Source organism: Chiloscyllium plagiosum, chromosome 1 (assembly GCF_004010195.1).
Source record: "Chiloscyllium plagiosum isolate BGI_BamShark_2017 chromosome 1, ASM401019v2, whole genome shotgun sequence".
NCBI lineage: Eukaryota > Metazoa > Chordata > Chondrichthyes > Orectolobiformes > Hemiscylliidae > Chiloscyllium > Chiloscyllium plagiosum.
The window spans coordinates 66,818,404-66,841,266 of NC_057710.1; the positions used below are offsets into that span (position 1 = coordinate 66,818,404).

General features: G+C 38.8%; 1 protein-coding gene across 1 annotated transcript in view; it reads left to right on the top strand.

Annotated features, from left to right (window-relative positions):
• The window catches only part of LOC122549086 (integrin alpha-2-like), a 76,498-nt gene that overhangs the window by 29,014 nt on the left and 24,621 nt on the right, over positions 1–22,863 (top strand). Inside the window, exons 8-15 of the mRNA XM_043688310.1 lie at positions 2,170–2,293; positions 3,704–3,787; positions 5,217–5,293; positions 5,378–5,467; positions 13,191–13,293; positions 13,537–13,641; positions 14,631–14,732; positions 19,491–19,604. Of these exons, the coding sequence (XP_043544245.1) occupies positions 2,170–2,293; positions 3,704–3,787; positions 5,217–5,293; positions 5,378–5,467; positions 13,191–13,293; positions 13,537–13,641; positions 14,631–14,732; positions 19,491–19,604 (799 nt within the window). The remainder of the gene's footprint in view (positions 1–2,169; positions 2,294–3,703; positions 3,788–5,216; positions 5,294–5,377; positions 5,468–13,190; positions 13,294–13,536; positions 13,642–14,630; positions 14,733–19,490; positions 19,605–22,863) is intronic.

Genomic DNA, 22,863 nt, shown 5'->3' on the forward strand with positions numbered 1-22,863 from the left:
GAGGACATCCCTGACGGCAGCCCCTACCCACACTGAAGCTATCTGAACCTAATCCATTGGTAACCACAACTGCTTTTGGATCACTATACAATGTTGAGACCCATTTGGTAAACACCTTTCCAATGTGTAAAACAGATATGACCATTCAACCCTATCGAATGCCTTTTCTGCATCTAATGAAATTACTACTCCTGGTATCTTTCCCTGATGGCAGGCTTGAATCATATTCAAAACCCTTCTAATATTATTGGATGATCTACGGCCCTTAATAAACCCCGTCTGATCCTCCTTTATGATATGTGGCAATACCCTTTCTAGTCTCAATGCTAACGTTTTAGAAAGGATTTTAAAATCTACATTTAGCAAGGATATTGGTCTGTATGACGCACAGTCTTCTGGATCCTTTCCTTTTTTAAGGATAAGAGAGATATTTGCCTCTTTCAACAAAGGCGGGAGACAGCCCTGACTGTATGCGTAGTTATACATGTCCATAAGAGAACCAGCCAATATTCTTGTAAATTCTTTATAGAATTCAGCTTGAAAACCATCTGGGCCAGGTGCTTTACCGCTCTGAAGTTGCCTGATTGCGTCAAGTATTTCTTGGACTGTTAGGGGAGCATTTAAGACCGATACCTGTTCCGGAGTTAGGTCCGGAAAAGTCAAATTTTTAAAAAATGATTGCATCCTCCTAGTCCTGTCTTCATAATTCTGCGATTTATATAAATCAGAATAAAATTTTCTAAAGATTGCGTTAATCCTTTTATGATCGTGAGTCAAAATACCCGTACTGTCCTTGATAGACGTGATAGTCTGAGGGGCCTTTTTTTCCTTTGCAAGAAATGCTAAGTATCTACCCGGTTTGTCGCCAAATTCATATAACCTTTGTTTTGCAAATAATATTTCCCTCTTAACCATTTGGGTAAGCGTGGTGTTTAGAGCTGTCCTAAGGGCCGTAATCCTTTGCAATTTGATAATAGGTCTATCAGCATATGCTGTTTCAGCTGCTTTTAAGCGAGGTTCGAGCAGACGCTGTTGTTCTCCCTTTAATTTTTTCTGGGTCGCTGAGTATGAGATGATCAAACCTCGCGTGTAAGCTTTGATGGTCTCCCACATCATTGATGGATTGCTAGCTGTACCTAAATTAATTTCTAAAAAAGTTTTAAATTCTTGAGAGAAGTACTTTACAAATTTACTATCTTTCATCAGGAAGGGGTCCATACGCCAATGCCGAGGAGATGTCCCATTGTTCTCTCATATTCTTAAACTATCAAAATGGTGCCAGATTATGGCAACAAATTAAGTATTTTATAGTGAAAAGCTATGTGACAATCATTTATTAATTTATTCATTCATATTTATTTGCTAGCTTCTAACCTTCTAAACCACCATAAATATTCGCATCATTGTACAACTTTTTTTAATGTAAATCAATGCTTTATTTCCTCTGTTAGCCATGGATAGTTCTTCTTTCTCAGAATCCTTTTCAATTGAATATTCAAGATTAATATGGCAAATATCTTCAATATAATGTGTATGTATTTTCTTTAAATGTATCATTGTCTTGATCTCTAAGAAGGTTTGTTGTACCGCACTGAGATACAAGGAAAATATATTCAGTGAACAGTAAGTAACTTGTCAGTCATTACTCAATTCGCAGCACTAACACTTGAGTCACAACATTCTTGGTTAAGGGTTTAGACACAAAAATGAAGCATGACGCTGCAGTAGAAATGCTACATGGTTGCAAATGTTGCCTTTCAGCTGATATGTTCAACTTAGGCCAAGATCTATTTACTCTGATGAATCTAAGAGATTCTATGGAACTATTTTGAAGAAGAGGGAGGAGTTATCCCTGAAGTCATGGTCAATTTTTATTCCCTCAATTAGCATCACTGAACAGATGATCTGGTCATTGTTGCATTGCTGATTGTGAGTTTGCTTTGTACAAATCACTCCGTTTCCTTCCTTCAAAACAGCTTCTGTACTTCAAAAGTATTTTTTTAGCTCTAAGTGCTTTGAGATGTCAGGTAACCATGAAAATGTTATCCACTGCAAGTTTTTCAATAATAGTAATTCTTCTTAATGCCTTTACTTGACTACAATTTATAACTTTGCACTGAATATCATCTAATGTTTATCTTACATTAATTTTATTTTTTCTATCAACAGTAACTACATTGTTAGCAGCAAGAAACAACAGATGACAATTAACGTAGAGACAGAGAACAAGAAGGAAAACGCATTTAATGCTAAAGTGATAGTTCATTTTTCTGATAACATCTTTTTTGCATCAGTGAGTAGACCATTTAAATTGCACGATACTTTACAGGATAAGATTGTCCTGACTAAAGTCAAAAACATATAGATTTATGTACTTTCCACTTCAGTATTAAAAAAACCTCTGAGGAGGATGGTTGGGGAGGGGGAGGTGGAGGGGAAAATTGGGGGAGGGGGGGTTGGATGGTGGGTGGGGAAGTTGGGCAGAGATGTAGACACTATTTCCAAAGATCACTTTCATGTTATAATTGCTAGAAAATGACCAGTTCCAACAGAAGACTGACCTTTCCCATGCCCCACACATTCATTCTTAGATTGAGCTTCAAACTGAAGTGGAGTGTTCATCCACCAAACGGGCCAGATTTTTTGGTACTTCCCACAGTGGACCCCCAAACCTTTTTATCATCATAGGAAACAGTGGTTCCCACATGATTCCATTGTGTCATTATGAACAATGAGTCACCTTTCATGCCATCACCCTGAAGGCAATGTTACTGAATAAACAGCACATATAGGTATCACAAAGAGCAGAAACAAAACTCAGGTCATTCTCAAGTGGCTAGGAAATAGCTGCCTGTCTGAAGATGGTGCTGCAGTAGCCAGTAGGGCAAAATAAAGAGCTTTTTTTAATCTCTATTCTTTATAACATCTCAGTCCTTCTCCCTCCTCACAACCTCCCTCTCTCTTCCAGTGTCCCCACACCCTTCTGATCTTCCACCAACCTTGTTGTCACTCCCAAGTAAAAAAGGCATTTGATTCCCAGTGCAGGTCTCTCCCCTGCTCCCATTGAAGGCCTAACCTCCCATCCCAACCCCTCCCCTTCCTGGTGGTGGTCAGGCCCCTCTCTGCTTCCACACCTGATGCAGGCCTCCCCTCCCCTGCCTGCACCTCCCCCACTTCCATTATCTCATGTTCCCACTCCCATTGCAGACCTTCCCATCACACCCTGTGCCCCCCACCCCCAGTGCCATTCTTTGTCCTTATTGCTACTGTAGCACCAACCTCCCTGAACCCTTCATCAGCAACACGTGCACCAGATGTTTCCTGTGGCTTGTCCTGTCATGGCCAGCTAACATTTCACGCCATATCTGCATATTTGAGCATTATGAATAACCATTGCACATCCGAAATTGTGCTTCCAAGCATGCTTCATGGTTTTAAGATCTAGCTTCTTGACAAGCTTGTAATCTGCTCAGAGAGAATACATTTCATTTCCAAGAACCTCAATTAGTGTAGGGCCAACATATTCCAGTTTAATAAAATTATTTAATACTGTCTCCCATAATTATTTCCCACACAATGATTCTACCGAAATAGGTCAACACATTATCAATACAAGTAGACAATCCTATTGCATAGTCATTAGAGTAAGAAGGGTGTGTATATTTAAACTGACTGGTGTATGTTTACCTTTTCATTTTAACAGGCACTGAACACTGACTGTAGTGAAGTAAACTCAACCTCAGTATCCTGTGACATTGGGAACCCATTTTTAAAAGGGGGAGATAAGGTGATCGCTTTTAAACTTGCTTAAAAATAATTTTAAATCTTAAAAAGAATTCATCAATAATACATGATTGCAATAGAAATTATGATATTTACATGTAACAGAGGGAAAATGATTAAGTCTACCAAAAGACTACATACAGGGGGGAAGCTATGCTGGAATTCCTTTCTTAGCTCTTTGAGTGTACCAAAGACAAAAGGTCAGCACAGAAGCTGAAAGAAGTGAGAAATTAAGCAACGTAAATGATGAAGTTATCATCAGATGACCCTCAGAACTATGAAAGTTCCACATTCGGAAGTTAATAGGGAAGGCAAATGGATGTTGACCTTTATTTCAAAGCAAATGGAGTTTAAACATAAATATTGCTAGATATTGCTAAAACTGTACAAGGCACTAGTCAGACTGCAGCTTGGGAACTATGGACTGTTTTGGTCCCCTTACATAAGAAAAGAGGCAGTCCAGAGAGAGTTTATGAGGTTGATCCGATATATGGTGCAAATTTCTTCTGAGGAGAGGTCGAGTAGGTTAGGCCTGTAATCATTGCAGTTTAGGAGAATAGAAGATTCTGTCAGGCTTGATAGGATACATGAGGAGGCTTCCCCTTGTGGAACAGTCTAGCACTACAGGGCACAGTCTTAGAAAAAGGATACACGAGTTTAAGAGAAAGATGAGGAGGCACTTCTTCTCTCAGAAGGTAGTGAATCTGTGGAATTTTCTATTGTAGAGGCTGAGTCATTGAGTATATTCAAGACAAAGAAGATTTTTAATCAGTAAAGGAATCGAGAGTTATTGGAAAAGGCAGGACAGTGGAATTGAGGATTATCAGATCAGCCATGATCTCATTGATTGGCGGAGCAGACTTGATGGGCTGAATGACAAGGTCTGCGCCAATGTCTTATAGTCTTATGGGTGGCTCCCGGGAGATCTGACTTCACTGCTATAATGCTGACTGTACACACTTCATAAATCCTCATAATCCAACTGAGTCTGGCTACAAGTGAGTACCTTAGAAGACAATTAAAATTAATATTGCTCAGAAAGATATCTCAAAATAACAATATTGTGCTGTACAGCTCCAGGAAAAGGATTTGAATTTGAAATAATTGAATAGCAGCAATAGCAGTGACAGTATCAGAATGAACAGCAAGATTAGAAAACATGATTAGCCAATCACTAAGCAGCCTTGGCTAAACAGTGTGCAGGGCTGTGATTTAAAATATTTTCAATGAAGAACGTAATTTACAATTCAGCATGGGTGCACATGATTTTCCCTAAAGCCTTAATTTAGACTAATTCCTTGTGTTCCCTTACAGTTATTCTTCAAGAAATATTTATTTAGGAAAGTCTTACCCTGTGACTAAATGCTGTAAAGTTAGAGCAAAACTAAAAGTTAAATATACTAAATTCCATTTTTCTTTTTGCTTGTTAATAGATCTCTTTTGACATCTACTTTGATTTTAATGTCAACAAGCCACAGAAGGATACATTTGTGAAATTCCATGCTAAAAGGTGGATACTGATTCTCATAATTCAAACAATTTTTTAAATGTTTTTCAATTTCTACACAGAAGTAACTCTTGTTTCACTTTACAGTGGAAGCAATGAAAACCCAGAAACTGAATTTGACAACGAGGCAAATGTTATCTTTACTGTGCAGTATGATAGTGAAATTGTCTTCTTGGGGTATGTAAAGCATGAAAGAAATGTTTATTGTAAAGTATTATCTTGAAGTTTATTATTTGAGTAACCATTTAGTGACCTGATGTCATTAAAATAAGGAATGGCTGAGATTAGATCAAATTTATTTTTCAATGTTAACTTCACCGTCCTCGTAAACTACAATCCTGCCCCCAATCTCCTGTTTCTCTCCAATATCCTTGAATGTATCCTCTCTTCTAAATGTCTACCCATCTTTTCTGTTTAAATCTCTGCACTGCTGTCTCTCTCCCTATCATACCACTAAAATAGTTCTAACCAAGTGACATTGTCTAAGGGTCGAACTGCAAAATATTGACCACTAAACTATCCTCTTTAAATGCCTCTAGTGTACTGTCCAGTTAATAAAACTGTCATTATCTGGTTCCACTCTTTTCTATCTGAACATTTGTACCAACAGCTTGTCTTCTCAGCTCCAAAGTACCATTTCCATAGACTCTAACTATCTATCCTTCTTCATGTCCTGTTCTTAATCTACACAGAGCCATACAGCACATGTTGTCCTTGGCAGCATTATCTGCAGACTTTGGGAATTTCTTTATTTACGCTGCTACATCCAGCACCAAGTCTTTCAAATCTTCCATAGACCCAGTGCAATCAGACTGTTTGACATCCTGCCTGAGATGAGTCGATATTTTCTCCAGCAATACATAGGAAATCACAAATCCACCGTTTTGAGTATATCCCACGAACTGTGAATTTAAAAAAAAACAGAAAAATGCAGATACTGGAAATCAGGAACTAAAAAAATTGCTAGAGAAACTCAACAGGTCTAGCAGCATCTGTGGACAGAAAGCAGAGTTAATATTTCAGATCCGGTGACCCTTCTTCAAAACCTCAAGACCACAAATCCTGAACCTCAGTTGTGGAGAAATGTACTCCATGGTTGTTTGTCTAAATTTGCTTAGGGTTAACTGTTATGATCTAACCTCTACACAAACAGCATCTAATTAATTTAATTCATTCTTCGACAATGACCAGAGAAAAATGTTTAAGATAGTATAGTAAATATTGTAATTGCGAACTTCCCAAAGAAATTGAAAAAAGGAGATTAGTTCAGAAGATGGAAGCATGTGGAAATAAGTAGAAAGTGTAGGCATGGACTTTTCTCAATGACAGAAAACGAAGGATAGTAGTGATTGACATTTTTCTCACAGGGAAGTAGTTGACCCAAGAGTCAGTTTTGTGTTCTTCATATTATCTCTTTGTATACATGATTCAGAATTGTTTAGAGCTGATAATGTACATCCATTGTGGTAAGAGTAATTATACAATTCAGGGTGACAGACTGGATGGTGAGAAAGTTAGACACTTGGAACATGGAACTCCATATGAGATAAAGTTGCAGTTTGGAGAACTAATATAGAAAATCAATATATATCCAACAAATGACACACTTTTTGAGAAATGTAGAAGAGTTGGAAGGCTTTGTTCTCATACACATACACACAAACTCTTAAAGACTGCAGAGGGACCTCTTCTGTATAATTCTATGATTTTTAGATGATAAGCCTGTTTGAAAAGCATCTGGATTGCTTGAAATATAAATTGGAGAATAAAAAACAAGCAAAGCTATGATGCCAGCAATCTTTCTGCTAAACTGCATCAGTGTGAAGTGACACGGAATGGTGCAACACAGACAGTTTACTTTGATAAACAATGCCTGTGCATATCAGCACAACCAATTTAAAGAGGCTATGCACTAAAATATTTGGGCAAGTACAACAGCATTTTACAGGGACTTTGATGTTAAAACATCATAAATTACTGGTTAGATTTCATGAGTGTCATGGACAATTCTAAGCACTGACATTATGGAAAGATGTAAAGACTGTGTAATGGGTATAGAGGGGTTATGAAGGATATAGGACCTCACCTATGATGAGAAGTTAGGAAGCTGAGGACTGCTTTCCTTTGGAACAAAGAATAGAAAGTTATTTGAAACAATGAGAAAAGAAAAAACATATTTCACTTTGGCAAGTGGGTTAGTGACCAGGGGTTGGACTTTACGTCAATTAAGTGTGTGCTATTCGTCATTTTGCCATTATCCTGTAGCAGTCTAGCATCCATTAGCACATCACTGGCCCAGCCATTCCCAACCCCACTTGAGGAGGAAACAATTCCTCCATTGCTGCCGGCCAAACAAATGTCTGGCAGTGTCCATTCCCAGCAGCACCACAGGTGGCCAGTGTTACGTCTGCAGCCAGTCCCTGTCACTGGAACCAAATGGAGGTAAATGGAGTGTGATTGTTACCAATGCCTCGCCCCAGTAAGTAGTTCAGGGGGATCACGATAAGAAATCGGGGAAATGAAGGGGTGATCAAAATATGGGGTGTACTTCAATGGAAAAAGGTTGCTTGAACCTTCACAAACTGTCCTCCCCTCTCATCAGCAGCCATGTATCCTTGGGAAATCCAACAACTAATTGTAAAGCATGTGAAACAGGTGACTTCTGAGCTTCACACTTCATTAAAGCATTAATTCAACAAATTAGAGCTAGCTTGCGGTTGAGTTTGAGATGAAATTTTAACTTCTAACTTGACCTCAATCCACTTGTCTATGAGTACTGAAATATAACCTTCTGGTTTTAGATTAGATTAGATTACATACAGTGTGGAAACAGGCCCTTCGGCCCAACAAGTCCACACCGCCCCGCCGAAGCGCAACCCACCCATACCCCTACATTACCCCTTACCTAACAATACAGGCAATTTAGCATGGCCAATTCACCTGACCTGCACATCTTTGGACTGTGGGAGGAAACCAGAGCACCTGGAGGAAACCCACACAGCACGGGGAGAACATGCAAACTCCACACAGTCAGTCGCCTGAGGCGGGAATTGAACCCGGGTCTCTGGCGCTGTGAGGCAGCAGTGCTAACCACTGTACCACCATGCCGCCCACTAAACAATCCTTATATCAATGAATCTTGTTACTCAACCAAAGCATCATAAGTTCAAATCACAGGACTACAGTAGACCTGGAGTAGTTTTATCCAAATTTTGGAAGGTGGCAGGTACATTGAGAAAGTGAGTGAAAAGCTACACAGCAGGTCAGGCTTAATAAATAGAGGCAAAGAATGGAAAAGCAACAAGTTATGTCAACCTTTATAACTCACTGCTTCAGACTCATCTGGAATAATAGGTATAATCTTTTGGGCCCAGAGGTTGGACTGGACTTACTTTGGCAGGATGGCGGTGTGCCATAACCTCATTAGCAAAGTTGCCAAAATACAGAGGAATAGATCCATGGATGAGGGAACTTCAGCTTTGTGGATACATTGGAGAAGCTGAGTTGTACTCAGGCAAAGGAAGATTAAGAGAAGATTCAATAATAGTTTTCAAAATCACAAGGGATCCAAACAGAAATGAAATTACCTCCTTATGTTGTTCAATACCTCACAGTCAATATGTCAGTAGTTCATTATTAAACATAGGGTATATCCACACATTTAGGAGACATGCTTATGATACTATCACTATATTAAAAGCTCCTATATCATCTTGTCAGGGATCACTTGAAGCATGACATGCTACTATAAACATGCTGTTTTTTTTAACATTTCTTAATTAATATTAGCCAGACATTGATGTGCCTGTAAACATCATGTTTGTATACACTTAGTTGTCATAAATATCTGTTGGATTCTTCAATACCACAATATGCACATTTAGTTTCTTATGTCAAGGGAGATAACTACTGTTGCCTCATCAGGTAAAACACCCTTCGGAGGCAAAATCCACACTACCTCATGTGTTGTAACTGTTCTATAATCTATCTGTACTTCCTGGAAGGTACCAGATATAACACCATTCCATTTAAATATCTTAGATATATAGTTAAAAAGGAAACATATACAGGATTGGATGCCAAATATGTTACATACAAATATACAAATTAGGAACAGAAGTAAGCCTCCTCCACCATTCACTAAGATTATGGTTGAATTGATTCTGGCCTCAACTCCACATCCCCATCTATATCTTGTGACCTTTGATTCCTTTGTTAGTTGAGAATCTATCTACCTCTGACTTAAAACTATCCTTTTCGTCAGAAGTGAATTACAAAAGCCCAAGAGCATCTGAGAGAGAAAACAATTCTCCTTAGCTTCATTTTAAATGGAAGACTCTTATTTTTAAATGGTGTTTACTAGTTCTAGTCTTTCCCACAAGGAGGAGCATCCTTCTGGCAGCTGTCCTGTCAGGTCCTTATGGGTTTTAAGATTGCCTCTCATTTTTTTATATTCTGATAGATACAGGCCGAGCCTATTGAAACTTCCCTCAGAATATAATCTCCCTCATCCTAGGTATCAGTCAAGTGAATCTTTTCTTAAACACACTTACATCCAAGACTATACAAATGACTTCAGACATGGCCTCATCAAAGCTCTATATAATTGCAACCAGACATCCCTAATTTAACGTTTATTCCTCTTGCAATAAATAGTAACATTTGCCTTTCAAATCACTTGCTGTACTGCATATTCACTTCCTGGTTCACATACTGAGACACTCAGATCTCTCTCCACAACAGAGGAATCTAAAATCTATCTCTTTTTTAATAGTATGCTGCATTTTGATCCAATAAGTGGATAAGTTCATTCTTTCCTCATTATACTTCATCTGCCAAATGTTTGCCTATTTACTATTGATATTCCTTTACCAACTCTTTTTGTCCTCTTCACAGTTTACTTTCCAACTAACCTTTGCGTCATCAGCAAATTTTAGTCATGCATTCCGTTGCCTCATCCAAGTCATTGATATAAATGAAATAGATGAGATTCTAGCACCGATCCCTCTGACAATCCACTCGTCACATCTTGCCAACCTGAAAATGACTTATTTCTGCCCACTCACTTTCCTCTTAGCTAACAAAGCATGTTATTATGTGAACCCCTATACCATGAGCTCTCACTTTGCACAGCAATCTTGGATATGGCATTACCTTTATCAATATTAACTTTTACGTTCTCAAAAAACTCCAACCAGTCAAATATGATTTCTCTTTCACACAGACGCACTGACCCTGCCTGATTGCATTAAGATCTCTAAGTGCCCCATTATATCCTGTTTAGGAAAATATTCCAGCATTTTCCTTTGATAGATGTTACACTAAGTCACCTGCAGTTTCCTGGTATCAGTCTCTGCCCATTTTTTGAAAACTGAATGGGTCCTCTGGGACCTCATCTGGGTCCTCTCTGCCTTTCACTTCCTGGTTCACTATTATTTCTGTAACGTTGTTTGCGTCCTCTACAATGATTAATTCCTCAAATTCACTTTGTAATGGACCAATGCTAAGTTTACTTGCTCTCTTCCTATTAAATATATATAGAACCTTTGCCTGGTATAATATTAATTGCTCACTTTCTCTCATATTCTAATTCTCCTTTCTCATTAATATTTAAGTCATTCTTTGTGCATTCTCCCCAATCTTTTGAGTTATCACACATCTTTGCAGATTACGTTGTTTTCCTCCAACTAAATACTGTCTTTAACTTCAGTTAGCCACGAATGGTGCATCCTACCCTTGGAGTTTTTTTTTCTCATTTGAATGTATCCTTTTTATTCGCCCATGGGATATGGGCACCACTAGCCAGACCAGCATTTATTGCTCATTCCTAACTGCCCTGAGAAAGGTGGTTGTGAGCTGCAATTCTTGAGATGTAGAAATACCCTTCATACTCTTGGAAAATTAGTTCCAGGATTTTGACCTAGTGACATTAGTGGCAGCGTCAACAGAATGGTGATATAGTTCCAGGTCAGAATGATGTATGGCTTGGAGGGGTACTTGTAAGTGATGTTATTTCCATGGGATTGCAGCTTTTCTACCTGCATTGGTCAGAGGAGTGGAAGATACTAGCAAAGGAGCCTTGGTGAGTCACTGCAGTATGACTTGTACATAGTACACACTACTGCCGCTGTGTGTCAGTGGTGAAGGAAGTGAATGCTGAAGATGGTAGATTGTGTGCTAATCATGTAGGCTGCTTTGTCCTGGATGGTGTCAAATGTTTCAAGTTTTGATAGTGTACCAAAACTCCTGAATTATACTTTATAGATAGTGGACAGGGAGACAGGACTGGAAGTGAGTTACTAACCACAGAATTCCTCATCTTTGACCTGCTCTAACAGTCAGAGTATTTATATTGCTGGCCCAATTCAGTTTCAAATCAATGGTTATCCCCAGGATGTTGATAGTGAAGGATTCAGTGATGGTAATGCCACTGACTGTCAAGAGGTAATGATTAGATTAGCACTTACTAGAAGTAGTTATTGCCTGTTACTTGTGTGACATGAATATCACATGTCTTTTTAGAGTCCCACCCTGAATGTTGTTCAGGTCTTGCTGCATGTAGACACAGACTGTTCCAGTATCTGAGCAGTTATGAATGTGCTAAGTATTGTGCAACCGTTAGCAAACAACCACATTTTTTACCTTATTTTGGGGGGAAATTATTCATGAAGTATCTAAAGATGTAATGTTTAGGAGATTACCTTGAGAAAATCCTGAAGAGAATTTGGACAGGGATTATTGTCTTAAACAATCAGAACCATCTTCCTTTGTGCTAGGTTAGATTCCAACCAGCAGAGAGCTTTCCCACATGCGAGTATTCTGAAATATCTTTTTAAATGTCTGCCACTGCATATCCACCAACCTATGTTGTAACTTCACATCAGCTCTAAGGAAGAGTCTTCTCAACTCGAAATGTTAGCTACCTCTCTCTCCATGGATGCTGCCTGACCTACTGTGATCTCCAGCATTTGTTGTATTCCAGCACCTGCAGTAATTTGCTCCTATCTTGTAACCAAATTTCTCAGCTCACTTCAACCAGCTCTGTATTCATTCTCATATAATGACCTTTAATTAAGTTTAACACACTAGATTTAGGTCTAAATCTTCTCTCCATCAAAAGAAATGTGGTTTTCAATGTTATGAACAATGCTGTCTAGAGTACCTTCACATGAGGCCATTAATTAATTGTTTCTCATTGAACATTATCAGAAATAGTATAAAGTTCTCCCTCGTTGCCTCTAGAAAATGCTACTCTAAGAAGCTGTCCTGAAAGCAATCCATCAACCATTATCAAGACTCTATTTGCCAATCTAATTCATCCAAGCTATATGTAAATTTAAATCATCGATTGTTAGTGTCATACTTTCACTCAAATTCCAATCATTTTTTCTTGTATAGGTGAGCTTACAGGCCTTCTCTCCGTGTTGTCCTAATTTAATCTTTTATCAACAAAGCTGCACCTTCGCCTGTTCACGCTTTCCTATAATTCCAAAATATCTTGTATCCTTCAATATTCAGATTCATTCCCTTGTCACCCCTTGCAACCACATCACTGCATTGAGTATCAAACTATACATATTAGTGTCTATTTTTGTGGTCAATTAATGTATTTTGTTATGAATGCTATGTGCATTCATTTACAGAACCCTAACTTCTGTCCTTTTACTATTTCCTTAAGCAGTGCCCCTTCCTGTTGGTGAACCCTTAAATTTGCACATTCTGTACTTGCCTTCCATGCTGTGATCATCATATAGCTTATTGCCATCTTATTAATTCTCTAATTAATGTTTTGTTAAATAATAAAATATAAATGGATTAAATTGGTGAGGGCTACTGGTATTTGTAATTCTATTTTCCAATTCTAAGCCACAGCATTGATACTTTATTTTTTATGTTCCAGAATTAATAACAAAAATTTCTATGAAATAGCTTCTAAAACATCAGTTAACAAAACAAGACCTCCATTAGATCAAATTAGTCCAGAAAATGTTATTACACTCACAGTAAGTATGCGTTGCATTTGGATGTACATTGATTGGTATTTTCTGTTCAATATGCTCCACTCCTTTCCTAAAGGACAATAAACTTCATGAAATTGTTCAACATGATGTCAGTGTTTGCAAGAAATGAATTTCATATGAAAGCCTTTGCTACCAAAATGATTTTGAAAGCTCATTATAAAATTTGTTTATCAGGAAATGAATATCACAATGCTACAACTAACTAATTTTCATTATTTTTTAAAGGTCAATACTGGACACTTCCCCATACAGACTGCCTATGTCATGGTTGAAATACCAGTATCTACAAAAAAGAACAATCGACTTTTATACCTTACTGATTTAAACCACGTATGTGTTTATAATTTTTAGTAGTTCATGTCTAGCAGGATTGCAGCAGCACTGAAGTGGGATATATGACAATTGCAACTTTTGTATGAAGAGCAAAGAACCTCAAGATTTATGAAAATCTAATTAACATCCTCCTCAGTGAATGGAATTTCTTGTGCCAGGATAAAATATATTAAGGATAATTTTGACTGCAGGATATGATATTAGATGACTGATATTGATTTTGAATTCAATGGAAATGGAAATCAGTTGCTTTCCACTATCATTTGAAGTCAAAACCCCCTCCATCTGCCTGATGCTAGATCTTACATCAACATTCATTTTAAAACAAAAACTAAGCTCTATCGAGTAAAACATGAGCAGATATTTGATTTTCATCTTCTGTCAATTTGGCATCTATTACCTGTTTTTATATTGCTAATACATGTAATAGTGTAAGCTTCAGGAAAAAATGATGTATATAAACAAATTTGTTGGTTCTTCTTATGAGTGTAATTTCTGCCTGTCAATGCATTTCACTTTTTATGTTATTCAACACATGTACTTCTAAGCTCATACTAGTGCCTGTGGTGGACACCTATATTAATGAGCAGATCAAGGGCAATTTCTCTGATGTAGATATTCAGGTTATTCATAAGGAATGTTGGAAGGGCGTTCACTCCTTATTAATTGAGCAAGTTCTGGATAAGGATCTGTATTGCTGGCAGGCACTGCTCAAAGCTGAAATAGGATTTCATAAGATTACCCCATTTGGAAAGTTCAACAGTCATTGGCTGATTGGGGGGGGCATTGTAACAAAGTTGGAGCTATTACCAGTGCTCTAGCAGCAAAGAAAACTCACTCCTAAGCTACAAGCATCAGTCATAATTCATCACTGCTACTTATTCAGCAGCCTGCCTTTTGCATTTGACATTCATTAGCAGTTCGGTTATTTGTGATTTTCAGTTGATCATTCGTTATAATGACCTGTTTTTCCAAAATGATTGCAGAGCAACAATATCATTTGTGATGCAAAACTTGATACTCTGGACATCGCCAATTATCATTCCACAACTTTTAAGAAGGAGAGCTTCAGCAGTTTCAACAATTTGGTAAGGCAATATGCTATAATGAGAAAGTGAGGACTGCAGATGCTGGAGGGTCAGAGTCGAAAACAGTGGCACTGGAAAAGCACAGCAGGTCAGGCAACATCTGAACAGCAGGACAGCCAACATTTCAGGAATAAGCTCTTCATCAGGAATGTCCTTTTGGACCTAACATTAACTTGGAGCTTATCATTTTATTCACGTTTAGTAATTTTTGTAAATATTCTTAATCTGTTTTTCACTTCTACCATCTGGGATCTAATTTCTGGCAATCATGTGTCCCAAAGCCAACCTAGCAGATCTCTTCTCAAGTTATGGGTATCTTGGTGATTAATCAGTAATGTGGAAGAACTCAGTCAAATGGTTGAAAAGTGTGCTAATGTTAGGGGAAACAATTATCTGTAGAACTGTTCTCTAAGCCTAATTCTAAACTACTCACAACAGCTGGATCACATAAGTTTCCTCATTAGTATCTCTCCTCAAAAGTACCAGTGCTAGTTCCAGTCAAGTGCTTGTTATAGAGCAGTGTTATATGCATCACAACTTGATATGGGATTCTGGCATCAGAATCAGTGTTGCAAGACTCCAGTAATTGATATATGGTCTCCAAGCCATTAAATGTTAATGAGCTGTGTTGGATCAAACAAATGGGGAATGGAGGATTAGTATGAGGTAAGTTTGTTGTGGCAGATGCAGACGCCAGCAAGATAACTAACTGCTGGTCAAAGTTCACAGTATCACAGTGAACTTTTACTATTACTTGTGACTGGAACAGTCACATAGCAATACGACGGTTGGAGGAAGAGCGCCTCATCTTCCTCCTAGGAACCCTCCAACCACAAGGGATGAACTCAGATTTCTCCAGTTTCCTCATTTCCCCTCCCCCCACCTTGTCTCAGTCAAATCCCTCGAACTCAGCACCGCCTTCCTAACCTGCAATCTTCTTCCTGACCTTTCCGCCCCCACCCCACTCTGGCCTTTCACCCTCACCTTGACTCCTTCCACCTATCGCATTTCCAACGCCCCTCCCCCAAGTCCCTCCTCCCTACCTTTTATCTTAGCCTGCTGGACACACTTTCCTCATTCCTGAAGAAGGGCTTATGCCCGAAACGTCGATTCTCCTGTTCCTTGGATGCTGCCTGACCTGCTGCGCTTTTCCAGCAACACATTTTCAGCTATTACTTGTGACTCCTTAGATACCAAAGGAGTCCATGTCCAAGTGCAGAAAGTTCTTGATCACATTAGGATTTGAGCTGACAAGTGGCAAGGGCCATAGATGTGGATTATATGTCATCCTACCACATAAAAGGATCCCATTGTTCCAAACATATTAATTAGACCTTTCAGCCCTTGAGCTCTCTTCACCATTCATTAAGATTATGGCTGATCAGATTGTAACCTTATGTCCACATTCCCGTCCATCTTTAATAACTTTTCCATGCCTTGCTTAACAAGAATCCGTGCCATTCTGCCTTAGAAATATTCAAGGACTCTTCTTTCAGTCTCTTTTCAGGGACAGAGTTCCAAATTCTCATTGCCTTCCGAGAGAATAAATTCACCTAATCTCTATCTTAAATGTAAAATCCTTGACTTTTAAACAGGGACCCCTAATTCTAGATCCTCTCAAAAGAGGAAACATCCTTTCAATATCGATCCTGTCTTCAAGATTTTAAGTAATTCAGTCGTCATTGCTTAATCATCTGAACTCCAGAAATTACAAGCCTAACTTGTCCATCCTTTCTTCACAGAATATCCTGTCTAATCCAGATTATTAAGATGGGAAACCTTATCTGAACTGCTTCCAACATATTTATATCCCTTTTAAATAATGGGACAAATACTGTATACCTGTATAGTTTTCTAGTCACAGACTCACCAGTGCCCTACAAAGCTGAAGTTAAAGTTTCCTACTTTTGTATTCAATTCCCCTTTGTAATAAATTATAATGTTTGACTAGCTTTCCTAATTCTTTGTACCTGCAAACTGACCTTTCATGTGAGGGCAACTAGACACTCCTGTATCTCAGCCCTAAAACACCTAATTTTACATGTACCTGTACATGGAAAATAAGTCAACTAACACCTTTTGAACCACAAAATTCACCTGACAGATTAGTGTTTTACTTATCACACATAGAACATTACAGCTCAGTACGGGCCCTCCAGCCCTCAATGTTGCACCGCCCTGTGAAACCAATCTGAAGCCCATCTAACCTACACTATTACATTCTCGTCCATAGGCCAATTTAAATATCCGTAAAGTTGGCGAGTCTACAACTGTTACAGGCAGTGCATTCCATGCCCCCTACCACTCTCTGAGTAAAGAAACTACCTCTGACATCTGTCCTATATCTAACACCCCTCAATTTAAAGCTATGTACCTTCATGCTAGCCATCACCATCCTAGGAAAAAGGCTCTCACCATCCACCCAATCTAACCCTCTAATTATTTTATATGTCTCAATTAAATCACGTCTCAACCTTCTTCTCTCTAACAAAAGCAGCCTCAAGTTGCTCAACCTTTCCTCATAAGATTTTCCCTCCATACCAGGCAACATCCTAGTAAATCTCCTTCGATCCTTTCCAAAGCTTCCACTGCCTTCCAATAATGCAGTGACCAGAACTGCATGCAATAATCCAAGTGTGGGCGCACCTGAACTTTGTCCAGCTACAGCATGACCTCATGATTCCAAAACTCAGCCCATCTACTAATAAAAGCTAATAAACAGTATGCCTTCTTAACAGCCGTGGCAACCTGGTTGGCAACTCTGAACAATCCATGTACATGGACACCAAGATCTCTCTGCTCATCTACACTACCAAGAATCTTACCATTCACCCAGTAATCTGCATTCCTGTTAGTCGTTCCAAAGTGAATCACCTCACACTTTTCTGCATTAAACTCAATTTGCCTCCTCTCAGCCCAGTTCTGCAGCTTATCTATGTCCCTCTGTAGCCTACAACAGCCTTCGGCACTATCTACGACCTTAGTGTCGTCCGCAAATTTAATATTCCATCCAGGTCATTTATAAAAATGATAAACAGCAGTGGACCCAAAACAGATCCTTGTGGTACACCACTAGTAACTGAACTCCAGGATGAACATTTCCCATCAACCATGACCCTCTGTCTTCTTTCAGCAAGCCAGTTTCTGATCTAAACCGCTAAATCACCCTCAATTCTATGCCTCCATATTTTGTGCAGTAGCCTACCATGGGGAACCTTATCAAACACCTTACTGAAATCCATATACACCACATCAACGGCTTTACCTTCATCCACCTGTTTGGTCACCTTCTCTAAGAACTCAATAAGGTTTGTGAAGCACTATCTACCCTTCACAAAAACGTGCTGACTATCCCTAATCAATCCTTTCTAGATGATTATAAATCCTATCTCTTATAACCTTTTCCAACACTTTACCCACAACCGAAGTAACCGTCTATAATTACCAGAATTGTAGCTGCTCACTTTCTTGAACAAGGGGATAACATTTGCTATCCTCCAGTCTTCTAGCATTATTCCTGGAGACAATGACGACATAAAATCAATCTCCTCCCTGGCTTCCCAGAGATTCCTAGGATAAATCCCATCCAATTCAGGGTCCTTACCTATTTTCACACTTTCCAGATTTTCTAACACCACTTCCTTATGAACCTCAATCCCATCTAGTCTAGTCATACCTTTTAACAGAGTGCAAAGGTTCAAATCTCTCGTATGTGGTGTGATGTAAGGATGTGGAGTTAAAGAAATGCCTCGACAGAGCAGAGCCCAAATGACGAACAATAAAGATAGCACACAGCCACACCCAGTTGACACCTATTATATTTTTAGAAACTTTCAGAGACTTTATAGGACAACTAAGACACCAACAATTATAGTAATATTCAAACTGTACAAAGCAATGCCAGACATCAGATAATGCCTAACACCGAAAAGAGAGAATTTAATCATCTCCCCTAGTCATTCAACAGCACTACCATAATTGAATCTTCTGCCATCAACATCCTGAAGGGTACCTTTGTTATAATCGCCATGTGCTACCAATAACTTTAGAAAGATTTCTGAACTACTAGTGAAATAAATATTCACATGTTAAAACTTAAAATTGTAAGACTTTGACCATAAAATGAATTAAGAGCAACACTGACTAAAGAGTATTTTTGTATTCTTTAAATTACAGAGAAAATCTACCATTTAACTGTTAAAATAACTGAAAGTCCAAATTCATGATTATACTTTATATCTACTCTGCTTCCTGTTAGCCAGCCAATCTTCTATCTGTGCAATATTTTACCCTCTACAGCCTGAGTTTTCATTTTCCACTGTAACATTGCGTCTGATGTCTTATCAAATACCTTCTGGGAATCTAAGTGTAATATATAATTTAGTTCTCCTTCATCTACAATGCAGGCTACTTCTTCAAAGATTTCAAATATATTGGTTAATCATAATTTCCTTTTCACAAAACCATGTTGAATTTGCTTGATCACATTGAACTTCTCTAATGGCTCTGCAATAATACATTTAACAGTAGTCTTCCCTTTGGCAGACGTTGAGCTAACTGGCCTTTAGTTCCCTGCTTTCTGTTTCCCTCCCTTTTCAAACAAAGGAGTGATCCTCACTATTTTCTGACCTACTAGAAACAAACCCAATCTAGAAAAGTTTGCTTATTACTTGAAAGCCTGGATGTTTTCTGAAATTGTATTCACATAGTTAAAAATCTCTGCTATGTTTACTTTAACAATTTTCTTTGCTTCTGAAGAATTGTGAAAATGTCAATTGTGAGAAATTTTTATGCATTATGAACAATCTCAAAATGAACAACCAATACACAATCAAAATTGCTATGAGGATTTGGCTGAAGACATTTATAAACGTAAGTACTCATCATAAAATTATTTATAATGATGACTTTGCATCCATGTTTTTAAAGGTGCACTTTCTCCTTCTCTTGAAAAACATTTTTTTTATTTGTTGAATGTAGAAATCAGCAGCTGGACCAGCATTTGTTGATCAATCCTAAGTGTAGTTATGATGTTTTCTGGGACATTGTCTGTAATGTGCAGTGCTATGATTATGACTACTAGGAGAAAGTGAGGACTGCAGATGCTGGAGATCAGAGCTGAAAATGTGTTGCTGGAAAAGCGCAGCAGGTCAGGCAGCATCCAAGGAGCAGGAGAGATTCTCCTGCTCCTTGGATGCTGCCTGACCTGCTGCGCTTTTCCAGCAACACATTTTCAGCTATGATTATGACTACGTCAATCTGTTGCTTGACTAGTCTATGAAACAGTTCTCACAAATTTGATACTAGTTCTCAGATGTCAGTGTATTGTTAGGCTGAAAGTACCACACAGGTTTTTTAAAGTCTGTTTGAAAAGAATACAAGACACATGTGCTTCAATACATAGCAAATTTATTAGCTTAATCTTAACATATATCCAAACGAATGAGCAAATCTATTAGCTTAAACTACTTTGTACATATGCAAACTAATGAGTCTCACTGCCTGCAGACTCATTGGGGATTGGTAACTGTGGCACTTGGGGCTCCTTCTCAGATTCCATGCCATTGCTCTCACAAACCTGCTTCAATGGTGAAAGTCCAACAAGTGGGGCAAATTCCCTGATACTAATGCTATCAGAATCTCATGTTAAGTGCTGCACCACCCTTTCTTAGTACTTCCAGTAATTTTCCAAACATTCCATTGTGAAAAAAAATAACTCCAGGTGTCTGTATTAACTGCACAATAGTCTGTTTCCCAGTTACTTTCCAGCCAAAACAGACTGTTTTTGCACTGGGTCTGCTTTCCATATAATTTTCCACTTTCTTTAATTTCTCATTATTGTGTCCAATTAATCCTTAATAAACTGGTTTGGAGATATTTTTTAAGCCGAGCACTACAGTTAATCAGGTGATCTTTGGTGGACCAGCAAGACTTAGATTGCCTTTGTTATTTCCAATACCTCCATCGATGTCAGATTGACTGTTCAGTTTCTTTCTTGTTTGACACGTTTTAGCTGTTTGACACAACTACAGGAGAACCTCGATTATCTGAACGTGATGGGCGGGCACTATTTCGTTCAGATAATCGATTATTCGGTTTTCAAAGTCTGCTCCCCGTTCAGGAGACTGCAGCAGCACACCACGCACGAGGCCCCACCCCAAACACTGCCTACCGCAACCCAACCCTGTCCAACACCGGGGCAGCTGAACTGGACACCAACAACAAGATTGCTGTAGTTGCCTTTGTGGGGTAAGTCTCCAAACAGCGCGCACACACACACACACGTACACACACACGTACACACACACACGCACACACACATGCACACACTCACACAACCACACACACAACTTTTTACCGCAACTTTTTGTCAGATTCCACCTTTTAGGAGAAAGTGAGGACTGCAGATGCTGGAGATCAGAGCTGAAATAGTGTTGCTGGAAAAGCGCAGCAGGTCAGGCAGCATTCAAGGAGCAGCGAATTGACGTTTTGGGCATGAGCCCTTCTTCAGGAATCAAGAAGGGCTCATGCTCGAAACGTCGATTCTCCTGCTCCTTGGATGCTGCCTGACCTGCTGCGCTTTTCCAGCAACACATTTTCAGCCCAGATTCCACCTTTGCCCTGTACAGGACAATGTTGGAGAGATTATCTGGGGAAGGGGGGGGTTTAGGGTACAGCCCTGTGTAGACCTCCTGGGCAAGAGTGGGGAGAGAGGGAGGGCAGGCAGTCAGTCATTTGGATATGGTGCCTGTTTAATCACGTAAACAAAAGACATGAATCACTGTTAGAAACGCGTCTTTAATGTAATGTTTCCATCGGGACCTCAAGATCTCCTTTACGGGCGGCACGGTGGCACACGGGTGGCACGGTGGCACAGTGGTTAGCACTGCTGCCTCGCAGCGCCAGAGACCCGGGTTCAATTCCCGCCTCAGGCGACTGACTGTGTGGAGTTTGCACATTCTCCCCGTGTCTGCGTGCCATGCTAAATTGCCCGTAGTGTTAGGTTAAAGGGGTAAATGTAGGGGTATGGGTGGGTTGCACTTCGGCGGGTCGGTGTGGACTTGTTGGGCCGAAGGGCCTGTTTCCACACTGTAAGTAATCTAATCTAATCTAATCTAATCTAATCTAATAATCCGATTTTCGGATAATTGGTATTCGGATAATCGAGGTACCTCTGTAAATGGCTTGCTAGGCCATTCCTGAGTTCAACCACTTTGATCCATCGTTTCGAGCCACACTTAGCCCAGAAGAGAAGAGATAAGGACAGCAGTTTTCCTTCCCTCAAGGATATTAGTAAATCAGATGTATTTTTAATGAGAAGCATCAATGGTCTCATAATCATTATTGGACTTTTAATTTCAGATTTTATTGGATTTGAATTTCACCATCTGCTGTGGTGGGAATTGAACCCTGGCATCCACAGTATTTCCTTGGTCTCTAGATTATTGGCAGAGTGACAATACCACAATGTCATCAGCTTTTTCATTACAATGCTACTCGAGTAAAAAATCCTGAAAATGGCTATTTATGAATTTTTCCAAAAATTCTAATTTTAATATCTGACAGCATTTGTAGTTAATCTTATTGGCAATTGTGACTGAAGACTTTAAGAAGTTGTACCAAATTCTGTGACATATGTTGGTTTATTTTCGCACAATTGGTTTGGATTCAAAACAGAGAGCAATTATGGTACATACAACTAAATTTTATATTTCATTTTGTAAAATTTGTAAAATTTATTGTACTGTGTGTTTTCTAACTTCCCCATCATCATCTTTTGCTAAAATTCAGCATTGCCTAATTTCTGTCCTTCCAATTGAAGGCAATGAAACCAAGAACAGAAGTATTGCCCCAGCTGAGTAAATATTCAGCAGCAAATTGCTATTGATTACCAGGGTGTTGTTCAGATACATTCTTTGTTGTCTGAGCAAGACTGAGGGAGACATGCAAAATAACTGGATTTTAATGATGTACTACTTCATAATGCTGACTGATCTCTAGCCCTGGAAAATCTGCTTTATATTTATTTCCATTATCATAAAATAATTCAATTTTTTTTTTAAAAAGGCTGAAGTTAATTTATTATATTTTACTTCTATATGCACATTCCAATCTATCATTTTGCTCTCCA